Genomic DNA, 23215 nt, shown 5'->3' on the forward strand with positions numbered 1-23215 from the left:
AGGGACCATCCAATTGCGACCAATCGCAAAAAAAGTGGGGACATTCCCTCATTTGATTTATTGTCAACCTGTAGTGCCCCAGGAGCATATCTTGTTTTATATTGAACAGGGTATCCCAGAATAAACAGAACCCTCATTGCGGCCTCTTTTTCTCCTATTTTTTCACCTTTTTCTCCTATCCTGAAGAGGGCTGTTTGGTATGTCATTGGTTATTCTAAGGGCGCATGACACCAAATCACTGCGCGAAAGGTGCAATGGTGATGAGTTCCGGTTAAACGTATATGGCTACATGAGACAATGTGGTGTCCTTAGGGACCATGTTCTTCGTGAGGTTGGCATGTTCTGATTTAAATGAAAGATGCTAACCTATTAATGACTAAAATAGATATGAAATTATACAAATCGATTTCACAAGAAAAGTAGGCCCTGTCCGAATTACTGCTAACGGAACAAGTTTTAATGCTAGTTTTGGCGTTGAAATAGCGGCGTCGCTTTTCAACATTTTTTAAAAAAAACTGAATCTGTAAAGTTCCCCAAAATTGAAGCTAAAATGAAATTTCAGTCCTTAATTAATACAGGGATGACGTTAAAAAGTGAAAAAAATTGTCACGCCTGGTAGAAAACGCCGCTTAAAAAGTTGATTTCTACGTGCTTTTCAATGGAGAAGTTATTTGGTGGTTTACGCCCCTAAAGTGAGTTTACTGTGCTGCTTTGCCCTCTGCCTGATCGATTCCATGACGAATACAGTACTCATTGCATCAATTGCATTGCGTACCCTCCTTGTGAGTCGTATACTTGCAAATGCAGCAGTAATTTGCGAAGATGTTGGATGCTAGCTGGTCATCCTTGCTCATAGTGAATGCGTTCCAAAGCCTAATGATATTATTATCTATCCATGTCATTTCGTTTTTATCTTTGATTTAGCCAAGCTTAGGCATGTTAGGGGTGATGCAATAATTATGTGTACCCCGGGGTGGTTACTTCTCAAAATTGTCTGCCAAAAAATCGTTTGCCTCCCTTTTGGCCGTGCAGAAAGTACAATATAATAAATCAGAATTTATTACATATTAATGGCATGTGCAAGGAGAAGCCACTGAATTGGCACAAAAGTGGTAATCAGTCACGTCAGAACACAAACATTTCACTATATAAGTCTATGACCACCGCGTCCCTCAATCACTTAGAGGAAGTTGTTCTGCTTCGAGCTAGCTCATAATTATTATGTAGATTTTAGTTCTCAATGTTCATATATGCATTTATAATATGTTCTGTCGCTGCTACACCATCAGTATATATTTTTTACAAATTTTTGTGTGGCAACTATTCAAGCAGCATACAATCAGCAGACAAATATAATCTACACATTTCACAAAACCCTTTTCCATAATGTTCAGACATTTACACATACAGCTTATTTTTTTAAATATATTTATTAACTATGAACATGTAAACATTACATTCACCCTAGAACTACTGAGCCATATTTTGTAACTACGGAGAGGGGGTTGTTGCGAAATTATAAACGTCATATACCCTTATAAGCCTCTTATATTTGGTACTAATGTACAGCTATGTGTCTCTTCTATCCAGTGATACCAAAATAAGTACAAACATTCCCCACATAATGTCGCTATTACGTCATAATGTGAGGGCGCCCATGCAAATTTGGGAAATTCTGGCTATTTTTGGCTAAAGATTCCTTCAAGTAAATGACTATTTTCACTTTTCTACCTACCTAACAAGTACAAATTCAGTAACTCTTGAAATAATTTCACCAGAGCGAAATAATAATCATTGGGCCTCCCCCCACCCTATGGTTATCTCTTTGATGGCTGGTCCTGGCTGGGGTGAAAATTCTATCACCAAAATGAGCGCAAAGGATGTATCTACGTATAAATGCGTGCTTTTTTATGACAAATAAATAATCTTGGGGTGGTATAGCGCCACTCTTCGTAGTTCTAATTAATGTTACTTTCACTTCTAACAGTTGATAAATCTTAAGTTCAAGTGCCTTCTTATTATCTAAGTAATCTTAAAATGTAAATTTTAACATTTCATATCTTTAAATTGTAACTTCAAAGTGTATGTTATAGTACTTTTACTTTAATTGGATGTTTTGTGATTTAAACACTTAATACGTCCTGTGTCAGATATTTAAATTCTAATGTAAACATTGAAACGTTTACAGTTTGTTACTCTTTTATTCTCACAAAGTATTATTAGCATTATATTTAGACATGTACTTATGTATTCTTCACTGTACACGTATGGTATAACGATGTAACATACATTTAAGTTAACTGTATACCTCAATCATTAGATACATACCTTAATAATAAACATCTCAAAAAAAGTAACTAACCCCCTTAAATAATGGCCATTATTCATAAAAGGGGCTATTGTATTGCAAATCTGTAAAATGCTTTGGAAGCAGAATTTATTTCTGCGCATTTTGACACCTCATTTGATACGATAGCTCAGAAAACAATAAAACACTGGTCAATTTAATGTAGTGAGGTCCAGATTTGAAAGTTGCACTTACATACAAATTTTTACAATACAAAAACACTCAGATATCATCACACAGATTTCCTTCCAGTACACTGAATGCAAAATCAGTAGAATTTACTGCAACATTCAAATCTTGGGCTACATTGATTTAAATGTACTCTGTGACGTCAATATTTAGTCAATTGCTACAAATGAGGTGTCAAATTGTGCAGAAATAAATTCTGCTTCCAACGCATTTTACAGATTTGTAATGCAATCACCCGGTTTTGAATAATGGTCATTATTCAAGGGGGGTCAGTTACTTTTTTTGAGATGTTTATATTACCAGTATCACCTACGTTTAGTATCTAGCAAATTAGTACACATATTAGCGCCACCAGCATATTATATTTCTTGAAACTTGTTTGTGGCAACTTTGAACTTTCTAATAAATTGAGCTAAACATTCAAACAGTATACAAATCTTGATTTTTTCCCTTAATATTTCGGACGTTCACATACTGCGTGCTGTATCCCTTACAATAAAAACCCTATACTGCACCGATAATGCTGAACCGTTTAGGAACTCGTCACGCTTCGTAAAGCATACCTGAACAATGAATAAGACTTGAGTACATATTTCCAATACCATCAACAATAAATCAACTAATAATTCTCAAGAAACTATTTAAATACCACCAACTATATTCATTTTTATATGACGACTAATAAAAGGCCATGAGAATGTATGAACTAGTACTTAATTTATGATTCTTCAAGTCTGTTTCCTTGACCACAACGCATCCAATCTCCTCTCTGGACCAGACGCATCCCTGTTTAAAGGGATTTTTTTATTTATCCCAGAACAAGTTTCCGGGATAACTCCAGGAAGCCCATGTGAATGATGTAATAGCCAAGTGCATTGATCAGTGAATTTGAAAAGTGACATTTTCATATGCCTATGGTTGTTGTTTATAGCCATATAAAAATGTCACTTTTAACCAATATAAGTTATAGCTAGCATATGCCATGCATGCATGAAGCGGAATATTGTTTTTGTTAAAATATTCTAAGGTTTGTTCCAGATCTATCAGGATCTATTTGCTTAGCATATTGACATATTTATGTCAATTATGTGTGTATAATTATTCAGGTTCATATTTTAGAAACTTTAGACTGTAGTTGTTAACCAGTTTGTTCTGCATATATCCATGTTGTTGGCTGCATATAATATAATAATATATAATATTACTAAATCACCAAAACGAATTGTAACGTAGGTATACAGAAAAGAGTTGTATTAGCAATAACAAAGTATGTGTCAAAACATTTGTCTTTGGGGAAATATCACCAAATATCAAATTTCGGGAAAATTATTTTTTTGACCAAATGAACATCATAATTGCCCATTTTAGCCCCAAAAGTACAATTTTAGCGCGCATCGCATTTATTCCATTTTGAACCATATTTTATCAGTTTACTTCAAAATGACAACATCTTTTGCGCACTTCGCGCGCATTTGTAAATGTGCTGGATTCACTATACTTCAAGATTATTTCCAACCCCCAATGTCAAAAGACAATTTAAGGTTTGAAAATTGGGATCCCAACCAAAAATTTGCCATTATGTAAGAGGGTAGGGGCAATGATTTTTGGCAGGCCGTGGGGGGGGGTGATATTTGATGAGCCGTTTGTAAATATTGCCCCCCCCCCTTCCGGTTCCCAATTAATATTGCGCAGCCCCATAGACTGGCTCTGTACCAACATAAGTCTGGTCATCAAAAGGTGAATGAGTAGATTGAACTTTACTGGACCCCTTGGGTCCCATATATTTACCATTGCAACTTGCTGAGTGCGATCTTTAGACTTTTATCATACGTTGATACCCTGGATATTGCCGGGGATATTGCACTCGGTAAATGAAACCTGCTACTTATACCTGACCCTGTAACGTATGCAAAGCGCTCACAGCTGAGATGCTCATCATGGATGCTACAGCCTACAGGTATATAACTAAATGCATGTAATTGGTATATTCTGCAAAGATAATAGGCCATATGGTGCAAGGACACGCATGAATGCATAGAAAACCAATGCAGATGAAGAGGTAAGCATTTATTATTAATTATTTGCATAATTAGGGATAACAAACAGTTTTTTCGGGTTTTTTTCAAGTTTTTTTTCAAATTAACTTTTAATACTCCTAGCACTTCAGAATAATCCTAGCACTTCAGAATAGGTTCAGTGGTTCTTCAAAGTCGCCGAAAATTGTTTAGAAAAATTAAAATAACTTATTGAACTTAATTTATAATTATTATTATTTTACCGATCGGTTCCGAATGCATTTTTTTTTCACAAATTTTACACCAAATTTAAGGGGTGGGTACGTATGAACGTTTGGACAGTATTTATTGTGGGACATTAGAGCACATCAGACATATCGAATTGCATTCTGAATACGAAGAATGTCCTTCTGATATAAATAATTTTGATTTTTTGAAATTCGCAATGTAATACACAATGGCAAATGATTAAAAATTGATATTTTTGAATTTAACTCGAAGTAAACTTTATTAATCTGATGATTTATACTTAAAGTGTATGTAGGTGGGATCAAAAGCCGACGATCAATAGCCCTTGCCCTTCTTCTTTAATAGAATTGAGGTGATTGCATTCATAATCATTTTTGGCATCAATTCTGCATCGATTTGGACAAATGAGGTATCAAACTGTGCAATACATTTATCTATAACATACTTTTGGTCTTGATTTAACACCCTGCTTTGACTTATGGACCAAAATAATACTGGATACTTTATTTTTGGGATGGGTTTATCTAGGTACAACGCTTCTGCATGAAGACAGTCCTGTGGCATTTGCCTATCTAGAGAAAGTTTTGTCAGCAGGGCAGAATTATACACAGATTAAGAAAGAGTGTCTGGCAATTATTGTTTTATCATGCGAGAAATTTAACCAGTAACTACATGGAAGACCGAGAGTAAAAATAAAATAGGATACTGTACTCAGTGGCAAGATTTACAGTGGCAAGGTTCACACTGATCATAAAATAAACCACTGGTGAACATCTTTACAAAGATGTCTAGGAAGTAGAGATGCTTTCTATAGCCTTACTTTATAACATTTATTTCTTAAAAATGGATATTGACATATAACAGTCTTCGAAATAAACGTTAAGATGGTACAATGTACGTGTACCCATTCTGACGTGCCAACAAACCTTTGCCGCCGCCCCCTTACACATGCAAGAATTTTGTGAACCTGAATTTAAAAAGCGTAACTTGTCTTATCATATAATGCGAGCGCAGCGAGCAGGAAATTTTGCATATTTGAACGTGTTCGTAACGTTTTCCTACACCTTTTTAGGGCGTAATATAAGCTAATATAGAAACAGGGCCCCAAATATCTGTGCCAAATATTGCTTGCCCCCCCTTTTAACCTGCCAAAAATCGCTTGATCTTTTTCAATTAAGTCTTGATATTTTTACATTGAATCTGCAGTGTCACTACTTGTATGTAGAAGAACCCCACCAAGACTATATAAATTTAAAAGGTAAAATCAGAAGCAGCCCCACATCATCAACATGAAAACCAAACTGGTACTCATCATTCTAGGCTGTGGATTGTTGGTATTGGTTGTATTATCGGTAGGGTTGATATTTGGTTTAGGGAATGATGATGAAGGTTATAAGCCTGCAACCCCTGTAGAAACAGAAGCAGAAGGTAAGCAATAATGAGTTACATTATTCCTGGCGGTTTCTCTACCTTTCCATAAAGACCCCTCTAATTATGTTTCTCCATCTTTCCATAAAGACCCCCCTGATTATATTGCTCCACCTTTCCAGACCTCCCTAATATATTGCCCCACCTTTCCATAAAGACCCCCTGATTATATTGCTCCACCTTTCCATAAAGACCCCCTGATTATATTGCTCCACCTTTCCATAAAGACCCCCCTGATTATATTGCTCCACCTTTCCATACAGACCCTCCTAATGATAGTGCTCCACCTTTCCATAAAGACCCTCCTAATGATATTGATCCACCTTTCAATAAAGACTCCCCTTGATTATATTGCTCCAGCAGTTAGTTGGATATTTGAAACAAAAAGGTAACAATGTCCCATAAGATATACCTGTGGTAGTACTCTACTTTTTACCATTTTTATACCATTTTTATACCATCATTAATGCATGGAGCATTAATGTTATTGGGGTTTAAAAAAAATCTGTCATCTGATATCAAAATCTCAGGATGTAAAGTGCGGGATGAGGTTGTCAACCGGTTCATACAATATTCTATTTTTGAATTATGTGTTCAATTGTTTGAAAATGCAATATAGATAAAAGAAATTCTTCTGTTTTTAATACAAATATTCTGAACTTGTCAAATCACATCTCGGTAATTGTACTAAGTTTGTACTCTTTCTATTGCAGTATTATTTTATCAAGATATGAATATCGACGATACACTCTACAATACATCAAGGTAAGAAACTGAAAGTTAAGGTATAACCACAATCATAGCCTCTATTAACTCTCTCCACACCACTACAGCGGCGTGATTGTTAGACACGAACGATCGGCCCTCATGAATATGCAATAATTAACAGCGTACAATGCATGGGGTCTTTGACCTTTGGATAATTAGTCTAGGAGTGTTTCATTTACATAAAATTCGGATTTGTGTTAATGTGTGTACAATTTTTACATCTGGTATTTTCAGTCACCGTACACCGTTTTCCAAGTGGACTACTGACCCGGACTACTGACTTGGATTGCGATTTTTAAAATGATTAAGGGGCTGTGCAATAATTATGAGGCCCCCGGGTAAAATTTCCAACGGGTTGCCAAACATCGCTTGCCCCTCCCTCGGCCCGCCGAAAATTGCTTGCCCCTACCCTCTCGGCCTACCAAATGAATGTGTGCCAAAATTGCTTGCCCCCCTATCTCTCTCACGGCTTGCCAGACATTGCTTCCCCCCTTTTGGTTCGCCAAAATTTCTCCCCAATTTTACCCTCCCCAGGGCTCATAATTATTGCACAGCCCAATGTTTGATCTTATAATATGAAATTGGGTAATTTTTTCAAACACGATTTTTTTTTGCATATTTGTAATGTTCACGCGTGTCTCAACTTGTTGTCTTTGTAGATAAACATATCAAAGTTAAACATAAAGACTATAATTGAATTTTCTAGATTTTGCAATCCCCGATAGGGGGAGCGCATGCTCCCCTGCCCTTATGACGCTACGCCACTGCTTGTTGTTTCAGCTGTTAATAGACTGCCTAGGGCATTTAGTGTCTGCCTATTTGTATCCTATTTTATTACCTAGCTGGGGGGTTTACACCCCCCAGCTAGGTATTGTAATCGTTCGGGTTCTTCCGCTGGCAACAAACCACTGTAATCTTCCCGTTTTCTTCCGCTGGCAACAAAGTGAAATTGCACATGCTTTGCTGGGGGGTTACCCCCCCAGCTAGGTATTGTAATCGTTCGGGTTCTTCCGCTGGAAACAAACCACTGTGAAACCCTGACTTGATGCTATGTAAGAATTATTTGACTTGTGAAGATATGGTTTGGCCTTTTTGAATCATTGTTTTTAGTTGCGGGTGTTAGCTGCGGGTAGCAGCTCTATTAATAAGTCACCATGTCTCTCCGTCTGTTAGTCCGTCCGTCCGTCCGTTAGTAACAAACGCTAAAAAATGCTGTTACGTCTACATTGTTTGTCGCATGGCTATGATACTTGGTGAGGGGAGGGCCTATACCGGCCCCATACTGGAAAAAGAGTTTCGTCCCGAAATTTGGGAAAATGAGGGAAATTGAGGGAAGTTAAGGGAAATTGAAGAGAATTAAGGAAATTGGGATTTTTTTGAAGAGAATGAAGGAAATAGAAATTTTTGTTCTTTTTTTTTCCGAAATTTTTTTTTTTGAAACTGTTTTTTCCGAAATTATTTTTTTCCGAATTTTTTTTTTCCAAAATTTTTTTTTGAAATTTTTTTTTCCGAAATTTTTTTTTTGTGTGAAATTTTTTTTTTCCGAAATTTTTTTTTTCCCGAATTTTTTTTTTCTTCCGAAATTTTTCTTTTTTCCGAATTTTTTTTTTTCCGAAATTTTTTTTTTGAAATTTTTTTTTCCCGAAATTTTTTTTTTGAAATTTTTTTTTTCCGAAAATTTTTTTTTTTTCCTAATTTTTTTTTCCGAAATTTTTTTTTCAAATTTTTTTTTTTCAGAAATTTTTTTTCAAAATTTTTTTTTTTTCCGAAATTTTTTTTTTTCCGAATTTTTTTTTTTCCGAATTTTTTTTTCCCGAATTTTTTTATCAAACTCAGTGACAATAAACTTGATGAGAAGAGTAACATTTTGGAATATTTTGCATGGATCAGGTCAAAGGTCAGCTGGGGTCAAATCTTCGAATTTCAATATCTGGACATCTGTAAGGGTACGGGGCTCAATCTCGGCGACAACCTCATGACCAGGGGAACATGTTGGAACATTTTGCAGGGGGCAGGTCAAAGGTCAGCTGGGGTCAAATCTTCGAATTTCAATATCTGGACATCTGTAAGGGGTACGGGGCTCAATCTCGGTGACAACCTCATGACCTGTGGAACATATTGGAACATTTTGCACGGGTCAGCTCAAAAGACATCATTCTGGGGCCAAATCTTAGAATTGCGTTATCTGGACATCTGTAAGAGGCACTGTGTGTAAGAGGTACAGGGCTCAAACTCGGTGACAACTCATGACCAGGGGTGAATTATGGAACATCTTGCAGGGGTCTGGTCAAAGGTCATCTGGGTCAAATCTTAGAATTGCATTTTCTGGACATCTATATCTGTGAGGAGTACCGGACTCAAAACCCGGTGACAACAAGCCTCATGACAGGGGAACATTTTTGGAACATTTTGCAGGGGTCAGATACCTCCACAACACCAACATGCCCCAGCTAGGTTTGTGGTCTATGACCACCATTTGCCTCTAGTTTTTACTTATTTTCGTTTCATAAATTTTCCTTATGTGATTATATGAAACTAATTTAAGCTATTGTTTTTAATGCAAAGAAGTAATTTAAAATACCACCAGAAACATATAACAATGATAAACAGAGTCTAGACCATAGTAAAGGCCCAGTGCCAAGAGGGCATATGTTATGTTCATACGATCGTGTCATTAACTAGTCAATAATGCTATTTGGTATGAATACACGAGTAGAAATTCTAGCTGACAGCTTTCAAAATTTGCTTTCAAAACTTTTAAGGCCATGTACGCGTGATGTCTAGTACAGAATTTTCCACGGCTTGCCTACACTATCTTTTTTTCTTTCTTTTTTTCAGAATACCTGCTCTAGTCTACCATCATGACATGTTCTTTGCCTTTGCTGAAGGCCGTAAAGAAACCCATTACGATATTGGAGAAATGGACATTCTTTTAAGACGCGGAAGAAGAAATGACTGGAAAGTTGAGTGGGGGCCAGTGGAAATTATAGCAAGTCGGAGTGGGTACAGGTAAAGAAAATAAAGGATTGAAATTTATATATAAATAAAGGATTGAAATTTATATATTGACAGAGTCTACCAAAATTAGCTGCCTGATGCAGGGTTAAAGCCATATTATAACATTTGTTGACGAGGACGCCCTGAATATTTTTCAAAATTTTGTTTTTACACGATTATAATCATATACTTTATTAAACTAACATACCCTGCAAAAAAAAGACTTTAAGAGCTGTAGCTTTAATTGTCAAAATCTGAGATTTTAAATAAAACGCAAAGACTGTGGTGATGTTCATGACACACTAGTATGTACACGGCGTGCGGGACGGCCATACACACATCAAAGGATCGTACTATAATAGCACGACCGACGGATTAACACACATTAACGACAACGGCGCTGGTAGTAAATTCCAATTTTCTTTGATTTACCTCAGTTATTCGGCTCAAAATTATCAAAAGGGAACATACCCGAGAGCCAAAGATAACATTTTCTGTCTCACCAATCTAGTAGGATGGGCAGTCTTAACATTGAATTTGGTAAATGGACCCCGTACGGTCCAGAGTCTTGACTTTGTTCTTGGGGTTCATCACCATACTCCTGATGGTGTTCGAGGGTTTCACGTGAACAGTTACACCGGTGTTCCTAATTTTCATGTTGACGCCTTGGATATAAGGTAGCGAGATGTGCCCTTTGGAGGGGGTGTCACTCCTACGACTTTTCGGATCCCCTTTCCTGCTAGTTGGCGCGGTCCATGCATGTCCATTTGTTGTGACCGCATATGGACAGGACGTGACTTCTGGACATAATAAGAGTGTTGTCGGAGGAAAGGCTCTTTGCGCGATGGGTAAGAGTTCTAATCACTCCTAGCTTGTGTTCTAATGACTGGTGCCTAGTGAAATTCAAGTACTGGTCGGTGTGAGTACTTATCCGATACACGCCAAATACCAGTTTGCCGACGGGTGCGCGAGTGACGAGTGTGCAAGCATTACAAGTGCGTTGTTGCTTCCATGTTCAACGGTGGATTCATGCACCGAGTTCAGAGTTCAGATGGGGGGTGAACTTATCAACCTCCGCTTTGGCCATAATGACCATAATGTCATCGACAAAGGGCCCCCAATATTGGGGTATGATTGTATGCCTGTTCTTCAAAGTTCTCCATGAAGAGGTTTGCAATGATCGGGCTCACGGGGGAGCCCATCGCCGTGACATCGCGTTGGATATAAAACTTGTCATTGTACACAAAATAACTGGTTTTCAGACATGTTCTCAGAAGATCAGTGACCTGCTGTGGGGTAAAATCAGTTCTGCTGTTAATAAATCCTTGAGGGTAAAGAGGACTGTGACATCAAGCGAGAAAAGGCACTCATCGGGACTTGGCATGAATTTAGGCATTTTGTTGACTAAGTCCTCACTGTTCTGAAGATGTCTGTCAGATTTACCAACATCTGAAAAATATTTCAAAATTTACCCAAAACTGAAGGGTGGTTGATACTTCAGACAGATGCAGGTAATTAACCTTTGTGTGTTCCAACCCAAGCTGTCAATATGACAGCTTTGTAAAACTAAATGTGGTTATTAATTTGAAGATTCTTTTATACAAATCCAAAATTTGGGTTGATGTTACGTACCTTAAAGTCATAATGTACGATCTTTTTTCAGAATTTACCTTTATTTTTTTCAAAACCGATTTTTTGGCATATTTGTAATACTTACACATGTTCTAACTTAAATCTATGAGCAAACTGTCAAATTCGTCCTATTTGTAGTAAAACGGGACGATTTTCTGTTGGTCCGACATAAAGTCATAATTTTAGATTATGACTTTATGTCGGCCACGATCGCAAACCGTAGTCTCGTACAAAACTAGCTTGGTTACGCTCCCTCCACATGTGGAGGGAGCGTAACCAAACTGACCGCGTAGGAGACTAACTCTGAGGCCGCACTCGCTGTCCTAATCCAAATAGTGCGAGATGTTTCGAGTGATAGAGGTGAAGTTTATGATGTTGTTTCTTTGCAAATTCCCAATGTTTTTCGCGTCCAAATGTATTGGGAACTTTCATAATGATTGCATATTATCATTTTAGAAGAAAAAAAGAAAAATCTAAAAATTTAAAAAGATCGTACATTAAGGCTTTAATGACAGTATCGTGCTAAGAATGAGGTATGTAATATCGATTTTGAAAGAACTATTTTACCGACAATCTTGATGAACTTATTTGCGGATCTGAATTTATGTCGTATTCCCCTATTTGTCCTTAATGAGCGACAAACTAAAATTGAATATTGATTACCATTTACACAGGGCCTGATTTACCTTTTTGGGGGCCCTGGGCCAGGCCAAAATTTGGAGGCCCCTAACGCACCGTGAGGAAGGCATGTGCACTCAAGTGGCCAAGTTTTTAGATTTTGCTAAGACATTTGCATTTTTTAGCCCAAATTGAAGCTAAATTTTGCGATATATACTAGGCCAGTGCGGGCGAAGCGCGCACAATTTTGCATTTGTTTGTACCCTATTTTGGCCCAAAACATGGTGTTTTTCGGCTAAAATGGAAGATGCCCACTGCATAGGGCAAATTTGGGGGCCCCAAAAATTTGGGGACACTGGGCACGGGCCCATCTGGCCCTATGGTAAATCTTCTTGGGTATTCTACAAGGTGTATTAAAGTAATTCAGCTAGATAGAGAAGGGCTTCAGCATGTTCAATATCTTCAACAGCATTCCATTTTCTCACAAATCTGTTGCTAATAACAGCCAATGTACTTCTCTCAGATGTGGGGTGTGATTCGATTTAAAATAATCTGTACCCCTCCTAAATTTTAATGCTTCCTCATTGCTGATGGAATTTTGACATTTTGAATGCTTTGCAGACAAGCAATTTGAATTTTTGTGCAAACAAAGGATAGCTTTATAATAATACTATCTAAGAGAGAAGTTGAGTGTCAATTTGTTCTGTGGTATGAGGATTCAGATTATGTTCTTACTTTACCTGGGGTGAAATGATGCAGAACTGCACCCAATGCGCTATTCCGATTGGAATCTATACACCCTGTGTGGAAGTCCTGACCTTAATCTCCCAAACAGGGGTTGTAGATTTTAAATTTGAGTCCCCTATTCAGATAACCCCATATTGAATTATATACTGCCTGTGTGAAATATTAAAGTAATGTATTCTGTAGGGGGTGTATGGAAAAGCCCTCAGAAACATGAGAATAAATCAAAAATAAAACCCAAATGCGAAGCACAAGTCATTCTATTCGGGAAAAATATTGAATGACCAATCATATGACAAAAAAAAGTAATGTATAATACTTTTCCAGAGAAATTATCTTACACTTCCCACAATGCACTGATTTGCTATTCAGTGCAACATGGGTCGATTTTTTATTTGCATATTACTTTTATTCTGTACATTTATTACAGATTGATGGATCCAGTTCCAATTGTAGACACAGAAATCGACATGATCATTTTGGTTTATAACGCACATCCATCTAATATGAGTTATTTTGAAGAGCTTGCCGATGAAGAACACACCACTGAACTTCAGGCTATAAAAGTAAGTCAGTTTGTACGATCGATGTACCTCATATAAACAGCAACTACTTTTACCATTACAGCATCAGCAGCTGCTTGAATCATCATCGTACTCTAGCACACATTGAATATAGGTGTATGAACATCTTCTTTTGCCATGGGTTGGTAATTAACTTATCTTCTAATGTGCTCTTCCTGGTGTAGACGAAGGATGTGCTCCATCCTAGTTGGCGCTTCCCTACACAGTGGAGTAGAACCTCAGTGTTGGTCATGGCATATAATATACCGGTGTCTTAAAAAAACACTTAATATTTAGCACAATCTTGAAGCAAGAAGTAGCAAAAGCGTTTACATTTAAGGGGGTACTACACCCCTGGCCAATTGTATGCCTATTTTTGCATTTTTCTAAAACATTATAGCGCATTGGTGACAATTAAGACATGCATGTTGTAGGGACAAGGACTACAACTATTGCTCTGAAAATTCAGCAACTCAAGGCAAGTAGTTATTGATTTATTGATCAAATACTGGTTTTCCCTCATTTTTGACTGCAACTCCACAACTGCGGTCTGTGCCGAAATAAAATTTCCAGTGCAGTAGTTGTAGTCCTTGCCCCTATAATATAAATATCTTACTTGTCACCAATGCACTATAATTTTTAAGAAAAAAGCAAAAATAGACACAAAATTGGACAGGGGTGTAGTAACCCCTTAAGTATTGGATATTCCATCTTGATATGCTAATGAGGCCGAGATCTTCTGCTGGAGATTCTGTTCTGGTCAGCAGGGCATATGCCTGGGGGATAATGACAATGCCATTATCAATATCCAGGCCGGTCATTTAACACTTTAGCTCGATGATTAATGAAAACATTTTTATTCAAATAAGTTAAACCTTGATCTGTGTGTGGCAGTAGAGAGCAGAGATTGAAATCATACCCAGGGCCGTTGCCATGGGGGTGCGACACCTCTCCTACGATCCCTAAAAAGAAAAGGAGAGAGGAAGGAAGGAAGGGAGAAAGGGAGAGAGAAGGGAAGAGAGAGAGGGAGAGGGAAGAGAAGGAGGTAGGGAGGGAAGGAGGGAGGGAGGGATCGAGGGAGAGGGGGAAGAGGAGTTCAGATGTGTCTTTCACATCACATGAGCGAGAGGGGGTAAAAGCTGATAAAAACTACAATATTCAGTTCGTAATATAGGCTCTATTGGGCCGGTATATTGTGGGCCTACAATGATGTTGGCTAGGCGCGTTGATGTGATTTGGACAAAGAACAAATGATTTTGCAAAATAGGGACTTCAAAGAGTTAAGTGCATTAAAATGACTAAAAATGTGACAAAAACTGCTGCTCCCTTCACCAATAGGCAAAGTTTTTTAGCACCATCATTGTCAGCCTTCGCTTATTGTGATGTGCCCTGAGTAATTTAATTTGATGATTTATCTTTGTTTACAAAGTTACACGAGTGATGACATTTTGGGGGAATTCCCCTCTCAAATTGAGCAACACAAATTGAATCATATCTAATTTGGAATATTTTGAACCCCCCCCCCCCTGAGATTAAAAAGTGAAGATGACATCATTTATGGGATTCCCCTCAGGAAGTGATGTAATGGGATTTCCCCTCAGGAAGTGATGTAATGGGATTTCCCCTCAGGAAGTGATGTAATAAGAAAGGTTAATGTTATAATTAAGGCTTGGGAATTTCCAAGATCACATCATGTGTATTCATATTTGGGATTTCCCCCTGCTTGATATATAAGAAAATGTAAACACAATTATTGTCACAGTTGATAGTGTTGATCTGGGCTAGCTAGCTAATATGCTTACAGTCCAATTCCTTCAAAGAAAGGAAATTGCAAACCAGAAATATTTTATGTAGTCAAAGTACTACTATTCACCAGTGTTGTCGGAGAAGATCTAGAATACGTCAAAGAACGTTATTCTTCCAAGAAAGGAATATATATTCTTCTGTCGACTTGCTGAAGTCTGGTGTTTTGATTCAACGCAACTGTCAATATAAGTGGGGACAACTGCATCGCAGTCCTGCTTCCTGAAGATATTGTGTGAAAGGTGGAAATAGCACCAAGTTTGGAGAACTGCGCAAGGAGTTTAGTATTGGAGAAAGGCGCAAGGAGTTTAATATTTGGAGAACTGCGCAAGGAGTTGTAAATGTGTTTGGAGAACGACGCAAGGAGTTTAGTACTTGGGAGAAAGTAACACCATTCTCGTATGAGGATTTTATACGCAAGGATTTATGGATGCGGGTGTACAATGGACTTAGCTGATTTTCGCAGGACAAGTGAATAAGGATATATTACATCAGTCGTCCAGAACATTGCAGGAACTTTATGATCACCAAGAAGAAGAATGCTGGCTAAGTACTAAATAGATAAAGAGTGATTATATTTGATTATTGTGTATGTGCATTTGTTGTCATATACCGTAAACGTTCGCCTAATGGCGCTATGGAGTTCATGGAAATGAGAGAGCGCCATCCCTGTAAAAGCCGACTATTATCACTGATCATTAAGGGTACGTGTAGTTAAAGGGTGAAACCTATTGACACATACAATTATGAACAAGATCGAACAAACTTGTTCATGATAATGCGGTAATCATTCACCTGATACGTTGTGGCCCAGTGAGCAGAGCATTAGACTATAGTGCGATGATAAAGAGAACTTGTGGAGAAGATTGATGGTTCGAATCTCATGCAGTAATTTCTGACAGATTATGATGTCTGTCAATGTGTTTTTTTCTGATTTGAGGAAATTTGATTCTCTATTTTCTTGATTTTATCTTTAACATTGTTTATATAATTTTATTATTTTATCTCGTATCATTACTCGTTGACTGCCGATAAACGTCCCAATAAATCGGACTTAGTCACCGGTCAGTTCTCATGATAGATTTCCATGGCTAACGATGGTTAACTATGAAAACATGTTAAAGGACATCAAGAAAATTTTCTAAGTTATTTATTTTGAGCTCTTTCGAGTATCGACGAGTAATGGATATATTCTGTAGATTTAGGTTTTGTCTGTGACTGCTAATGTGAGGCCGTCGTAGGTCGTACGGGGCTCAAACTCGGTGGGTGGGTGAAGCTCTGTCCTGGCAAGAAGAAGTTTATGTTCGTTAAGTCATCCGACCCCGGGGCCCCCCTCCCAGGGGTCATTTGAGGTCAAATGACTAAAAACTGTCATATGGGCATGAAACTAGGTCGTACGAGGCTCAAACTCGGTGGGTGGGTGTAGTTCTGTCCTGGTAAGAAGAAGTTTATGTTCGTTAAGTCATCCGACCCCGGGGCCCCCTCCCAGGGGTCATTTGAGGTCAAATGACTAAAAACTGTCATATGGGCATGAAACTAGGTCGTACGGGGCTCAAACTCGGTGGGTGGTTGTAGTTCTGTCCTGGCAAGAAGATGTTTATGTTCGTTAAGTCATCCGACCCCGGAGCCCCCTCCCAGGGGTCATTTGAGGTCAAATGACTAAAAACTGTCACATGGGCATGAAACTAGGTCGTACGGGGCTCAAACTCGGTGGGTGGGTATAGTTCTGTGCTGGCAAGAAGATGTTTATGTTCGTTAAGTCATCTGACCACGGGTCCCCTCCCAGGGGTCATCTAAGGTCAAATTACTAAAAAGTGTCGTATGGGCATGAAACTTGGTAGGTACAGTCAACATTTAAAGGTCATTTTGGGGTCATCCAAGGTCACCACGGGTCATCTGAGGTCAAATTAGTAAAAACTCATATATGGGCATGAAACTTGGTAGGTACAGTCAACATTTAGAGTTATAAGTTTAGGTCATTTTGGGGTCATCCAATGTCACCCTGGGGTCATCTGAGGTCAAATTACTAAAAACTGACATATGGGCATGAAACTTGGTGGGTACAGTCAACATTTAGAGACAAATGTTTGGAAGGTCATTTTGGGGATCGCCAGGGGTCATCTGGGGTCAAATTAGTAAAAATTGTCATATGGGCATGTCACCATCAGCCTGGTAATCGCGCCCAGCCGAGAACCGCCAAATATGGGTAACCGCCTAGTCTATTTTAAAACTGATGCATCAATGACTATGTTCATCATGTCATATAGAGGCCTTGCATGCGACGTATCATCCCGTAAATATGGCGGACTACTCAAATGCATTCAACAAAAGCATGATTGCAATCTACCGTGACAGTTCGTCTCACACACATAATCCTGCACTACGATCAAATAGGTTGATGACAACATTTGATTGAATGGACTGCACTCCGCCATAACTACGGTGAAGGACACCGGTTGAAAACCTTTGTTTGGAGCCAATCAATAATTTCATGCAGGGCCTCTATAGTATCATTCTCACATAGATATAGAAATACTAAATTCGTTCACTATCTATATTTTTACTTCTAGTAGAGCTCCAATCTAAGGGTTAAAGTTATGTTTTAGAAGATTATGAATGTTTTAGGTTAGGTTAGGATTTTTTAAAAGTACCCAGTACAGTGAACCTTATGGTACAAATGCGCGCGAAAATTTTAGCATAGGCCTATTGAAACTAAACTGGTGAAATATGGGACAAAAGTGGAATAAATTCGCGCAAAGCGCTAAAATGGCATTTTGTGGCTATATTATAATGGCCAAATATGAGGTTAATTTTGACACAAACCAATACACAGGCGTCAATATTGGGGGTGATTATATTGACCATCCCCTGGCAAAATATTGTGGCATTTACCCCCCGATCTACGCCTATGTAATTTAGAGCCCTGTGACTCCATCGGTCTCCCTCTCCCTCTCTCCCCCCCCCCCCATCCTTCCTTTTTTTTCTTCCTCCCCTTGGCGGAAACTATAATAGGCACAAAGGACCAATATGCGATACGTAATCTATTTCCTCTTCTTTCTATATCTAACCTCCTTGGGCCTACATATTAGTACTGATATATCATACGCTGGCGAAATTACGTAATTAATCGGATTAATTAACATACTGAGCAATAGGTGAAAACAATTTTGAACAAATCGTGCTGCACTACAAGCAGGTTACACTCATCCAACGCACTGAATGGTCTATTGTTCTATTGTGTCCGATTTGAGCGTTGACATATTGGAAAATGTTGCCAATCAATATTCATGAGTGTGTACATTCAACGTCCAATTTTCGAAATTGGGTGACTTGTGCTTGGCAGGTGTAAAATACATCTGACTGGGCGTTTTAAATACGTAACGCATAAAGGCATTGGCATCATCGAATGGCTGCCTATAGTGCTGTTAGTGTTAGGCCTATGTGTGTGTGTGTGTGTGTGGGCGGGGGGCTGTGTTTAGTTTCTATAATAATTATTATAAGGCCTACATTTATTTGTCATTCATTTCTTTTCCTTTCTCTGTACTTGCTAAAGTATCATTCCCTCTTCTTATCTCCCTTCCCTTCTCCATCCCCTCTTACGTTTCGTCCCCTGCTCTCATTCCTATCATTTTCCTTACCTTTCTATTTATTTACGTCTATTTACTTATTTCTCTTTATTTCTTCCTCTTTCTCTCTTCCTCCAGTCCCTCTCATTCTTCATATCCCTCCTTCAACCTCATCCCTCCCAAGACCTCTCACAGAAGAGTTGCCCCTTCAGTACGCCACTGATTATGACATTATCCTTCTTAAAATAATATAAAATAAAATCTCAATTTGTAAAACAACTTTTATATAGGCCTATACCAGACAGGGTCTAATTCTGCATAAAACCGGGCAAAGTTATTTCTATAGATCTGCTGCGCATTCAAATTGCATTGTATTGCATCGTAATTTCATTTGTGTCTATGCTAATTATGTTTACACAACATGAACTCACGTGTTTTCAAGCAAATTCGCCGATAATAGGTGATCAAAAGCGATCGGAATGTTACAAAAGTACAGATCGCATTAAGCTTACTTCATATGAGATGATCTTTGGAAAATACGGCATAATTTGTCTTGGTGTTTGCGGAATGCCATGCAGTAAAATATTAATACGTTGCGGCAATTCATGATTGACAACTAACAATCGGCGTGTCCTTCGTATCCTCCACTGTCAATTTCTTATCCACTCACTAATCCTCACAAAAGCTTTGTGTTGATTACGTAATGTGTGGAGGCAAATTGCAATAAGTACAATGAAATAATGAGTAGGGCGGGCTCCGAGGCGGGTTTCTTCTTCATCTTACGTAACAGTATTGTTCTCCAAAAAACCCGGAAGCTTGTCGTTTGGAGCTCTAGCTGAAATACAGCAAGATAATGTAAGATAGTAAATGTAAACCTGTATTTAAGCTAGAGTATCTCGAGCTAGCCTATACCGGTATACTTATTATATGTTACATGTATACGTAGCTCCCGGGACGTAGCTATTTAATACCATTATAGACATGGCAGCCATGATGTGTAATCATTCAGCAGGCGCATTCAATTTATTTAAATGAAGCACCTAATGTCAGTGGGGTGACAACGAACTATGCATTAGCGGCTAATGTGTGCCTTTTGTGCTTTCGGCTACTCAATCACACCCTTAGGTTTATGTATAACAATAGGTACTTTTCATTCCATTAAGCGCTTTCACGCGACTTGCATTTGATCACTTATTGACAGTAGCCTCCTAGGTAAAGCGTTAATACACTGTCGGGTCAGCTTACCGATTTAATGGTGGAAGCCCTTTGTCCCAAACAAAAGGTACCTTTCGATGAATTCAGTATCGAAGTTACGTAATGTTACTATGTCAACGGGATCACGCGCTTGAGTTATGAACCACGATCGAAACAATCACCACACAAAGTATATGGCACTTGAAGGCATATCAAAATAGCGTGATCCGGTAACCAAGAGAATTACGTAACCACTTCGATGCTGAATAGCTTGTCAGATTTCAAATCGGCACAAGGTTTCAATGCGTTACGTAATCTATTTCCTCTCCATCTTATAATAGCTCCATGCACTCATCACCTGTGTATGTCTGCAATCATAAATTGAATACAATCCTTGTCAATTTGTAGACATGTACTTTTGATTATTTACATAGCTTCTTCTCCAATCACTGTGTAAACATCCATCCAAAAATCTGATTGCTATTATTATATGGATGAATGGACATTATCACAAAAGGATTGCTTATCTCAATAGGGCATGTACTTAAGCATTTTTTTTAACTGACCGGCGTTATTGGGCGTTTTATCGGAGGTCACCGAGTAATGCCGAAGATCAAAATCGATTTTATGTATTGTGTATGTATCATAGGACGCTCGTATTAATTGTCTCTATGCGCTTGAGGATTCAACAATATAAGTAATGGTAGCTCTATTATAATACACATTAATGTTTTAAGCAGATAAAATTCCAAAATATAATACGTTTTCTCCTTTGCTTGTCACGTGGTAGGCCTATGTTGAAGTTGCGATTATATTTTTAAATACGTTTCAGATGAATAACAACAAGACAAGTGGTCGAGTGGTCTAAGGCGCTAGGCTCATAGAGTACTAAGCGTTGCGCCGTGAGTTCGAACCCCGCCTCTGCCAAACTTTAAAAGAACTAAATTAAAATTTGACTTTTTTAAATTTCATATTTGGGAAATGTGACTGGGAGAATTAATTTATGTATGGTGTGGAGTGGTGTGATAGGGCATGTACTTTAACTGTCTTTATTGGGCGTTTTATCGGCAGTCAACGAGTAATGGTGTCTTTTTTCATGATTCTTTGTTTTTATCGTTTCATTTTAGAGTAACTCAATCCATTCAATCAAATGTTGTAATGAACCTATTTGATTGTATAGGCATTTGTTATGTGTGTGAGACGAACTGTCGCGCGTGACAAGTCTTTCAATTCGCGCGAGTGTCCTTGCCTATGCATCAGTGGTCATAAGAGGTATATCATTTTATTCGAAGGGGGGTCCCAAATATACGGGGGTCATAAAGTCTTGGAAAGAATAATAGGAGGGGTCATAAAATGTTTTATGACCAATTAATGTAGGGAGTCACACGATGACCACAGAAAGTGTGTTATTTTATTCAAAAGACTGATTTCAATACAATTTTGGGGTTTGGGATCATAAAATTTTTGTTGCCGAAATAGGGGTGCGCAATTTTATTGACGCAGACTTTTTGTAAATTTGGGACCCCCCTTCCGAAAAAAAAGATAGCCCTCTAAGAGGATTCAAAAGATAACCTCTGCCCCAATAATCCCTAGCTGTATTTGTTTGAAACTGTTCCACGGAGGATGTATCATAATTCAGCATCGAAGTGGTTACGTAATTCTCTTGGTTACCGGATCACGCTACTTTGGTATGCCTTCGAGTGCCATATACTTTATGTGGTGATCATTTCGATCGTGGTTCATTACTCTAGCGCGTGATCCCGTTGACATAGTAACATTACGTAACTTCGATACTGAATAGGCTCAGTCTTCAAATGATATAAATAAAATTTGAATGAGTGAACGAACAAAATCATACAACCAACGCACTGAATCAACGCACTGAAGGGTCTATTGTTCTATTGTGTCCGATTTGAGCGCTGACATATTGGAAAATGTTGCCAATCAATATTCATGAGAGTGTACATTCAACGTCCAATTTTCGAAATTGGGTGACTTGTGCTTGGCAGGTGTAAAATACATCTGACTGGGCGTTTTAAATACGTAACGCATAAAGGCATTGACATCATCGAATGGCTGCCTATAGTGCTGTTAGTGTTAGGCCTATGTGGGGGGGGGCTGTGTTTAGTTTCTATAATAATTATTATAAGGCCTAAATTTATTTGTCATTCCTTTCTTTTCCTTTCTCTGTACTTATTCTTTCCTTGCTAAAGTATCACTCCCTCTTCTTATCACCCTTCCCTTCTCCATCCCCTCTTACTTTTTGTCCCCTCTCATTCCTATAATTTTCCTTACCTTTCTATTTATTTACATCTATTTATTTATTTCTCTTCATTTCTTCCTCTTTCTCTCTTCCTCCAGTCCCCCTTTCATTCTTCATATCCCCTCCTCCACCTCTACCTCCCTCACCCCCTCCCAAGACCTCTCACAGAAGAGCTGCCCCCCCTTCAGTACCCCACTGTTTATGACATTCTCCTTCTTAAAATAAAATAAAATGTCAATTTGTGAAACAACTTTTATATAGGCCTATACCGGTATACTTATTATATGTTACATGTATACGTAGATATTACCATTATACAGTACTATAGACATGCAGACATGGCAGCCTTGATGTGTAATCATTCAGAAAGCGCATTCAATTTATTTAAATGAAGCACCTAAATTCAGTAGGGTGACAACAAACTGCACATCAGCGGCTAATGTGTGCCTTTTGTGCTTACGGCTACTCAATCACACCCTTGAGTGGTATGACAACAAAAGGTACTTTTCGTTATAGTAGGCGCTTTCACGCGACTTTCGTTTGATCACTTATTGACAGTAGTCTGCTAGGTAAAGCGTTAATACACTGTCGGGTCAGCTTACCGATTTAATGGCGGAAGCCCTTTGTCCCAAACAAAAGGTACCTTTCGATGAATAGCTTGTCAGATTTCAAATCGGCACAAGTTTACAATGCGTTACATAATCTATTGCCTCTCCATCTTTAATAGCTCCATGCATACAACGACCAACTGAATAGAGGCTGTGCATATGACGTATTATCCCGTAAATATGGCGGACTACTCAAATGCATTCAACAAAAGCATGATTGCATCTACCGCG

General features: G+C 38.3%; 1 protein-coding gene across 1 annotated transcript in view; it reads left to right on the forward strand.

Moving 5' to 3' along the window:
* Nucleotides 1-4434: 4434 nt before the first annotated feature.
* The window catches only part of LOC140138730 (sialidase-3-like), a 34648-nt gene continuing 15867 nt past the window's right edge, over nucleotides 4435-23215 (forward strand). Inside the window, exons 1-5 of the mRNA XM_072160489.1 lie at nucleotides 4435-4595; nucleotides 6007-6228; nucleotides 6942-6993; nucleotides 9835-10005; nucleotides 13418-13553. Coding sequence (XP_072016590.1) covers nucleotides 6090-6228; nucleotides 6942-6993; nucleotides 9835-10005; nucleotides 13418-13553 — 498 coding nt within the window. The 5' untranslated portion in view covers nucleotides 4435-4595; nucleotides 6007-6089. The remainder of the gene's footprint in view (nucleotides 4596-6006; nucleotides 6229-6941; nucleotides 6994-9834; nucleotides 10006-13417; nucleotides 13554-23215) is intronic.

Source organism: Amphiura filiformis, chromosome 18 (genome assembly GCF_039555335.1).
Source record: "Amphiura filiformis chromosome 18, Afil_fr2py, whole genome shotgun sequence".
Taxonomy (NCBI): Eukaryota; Metazoa; Echinodermata; class Ophiuroidea; order Amphilepidida; family Amphiuridae; genus Amphiura; species Amphiura filiformis.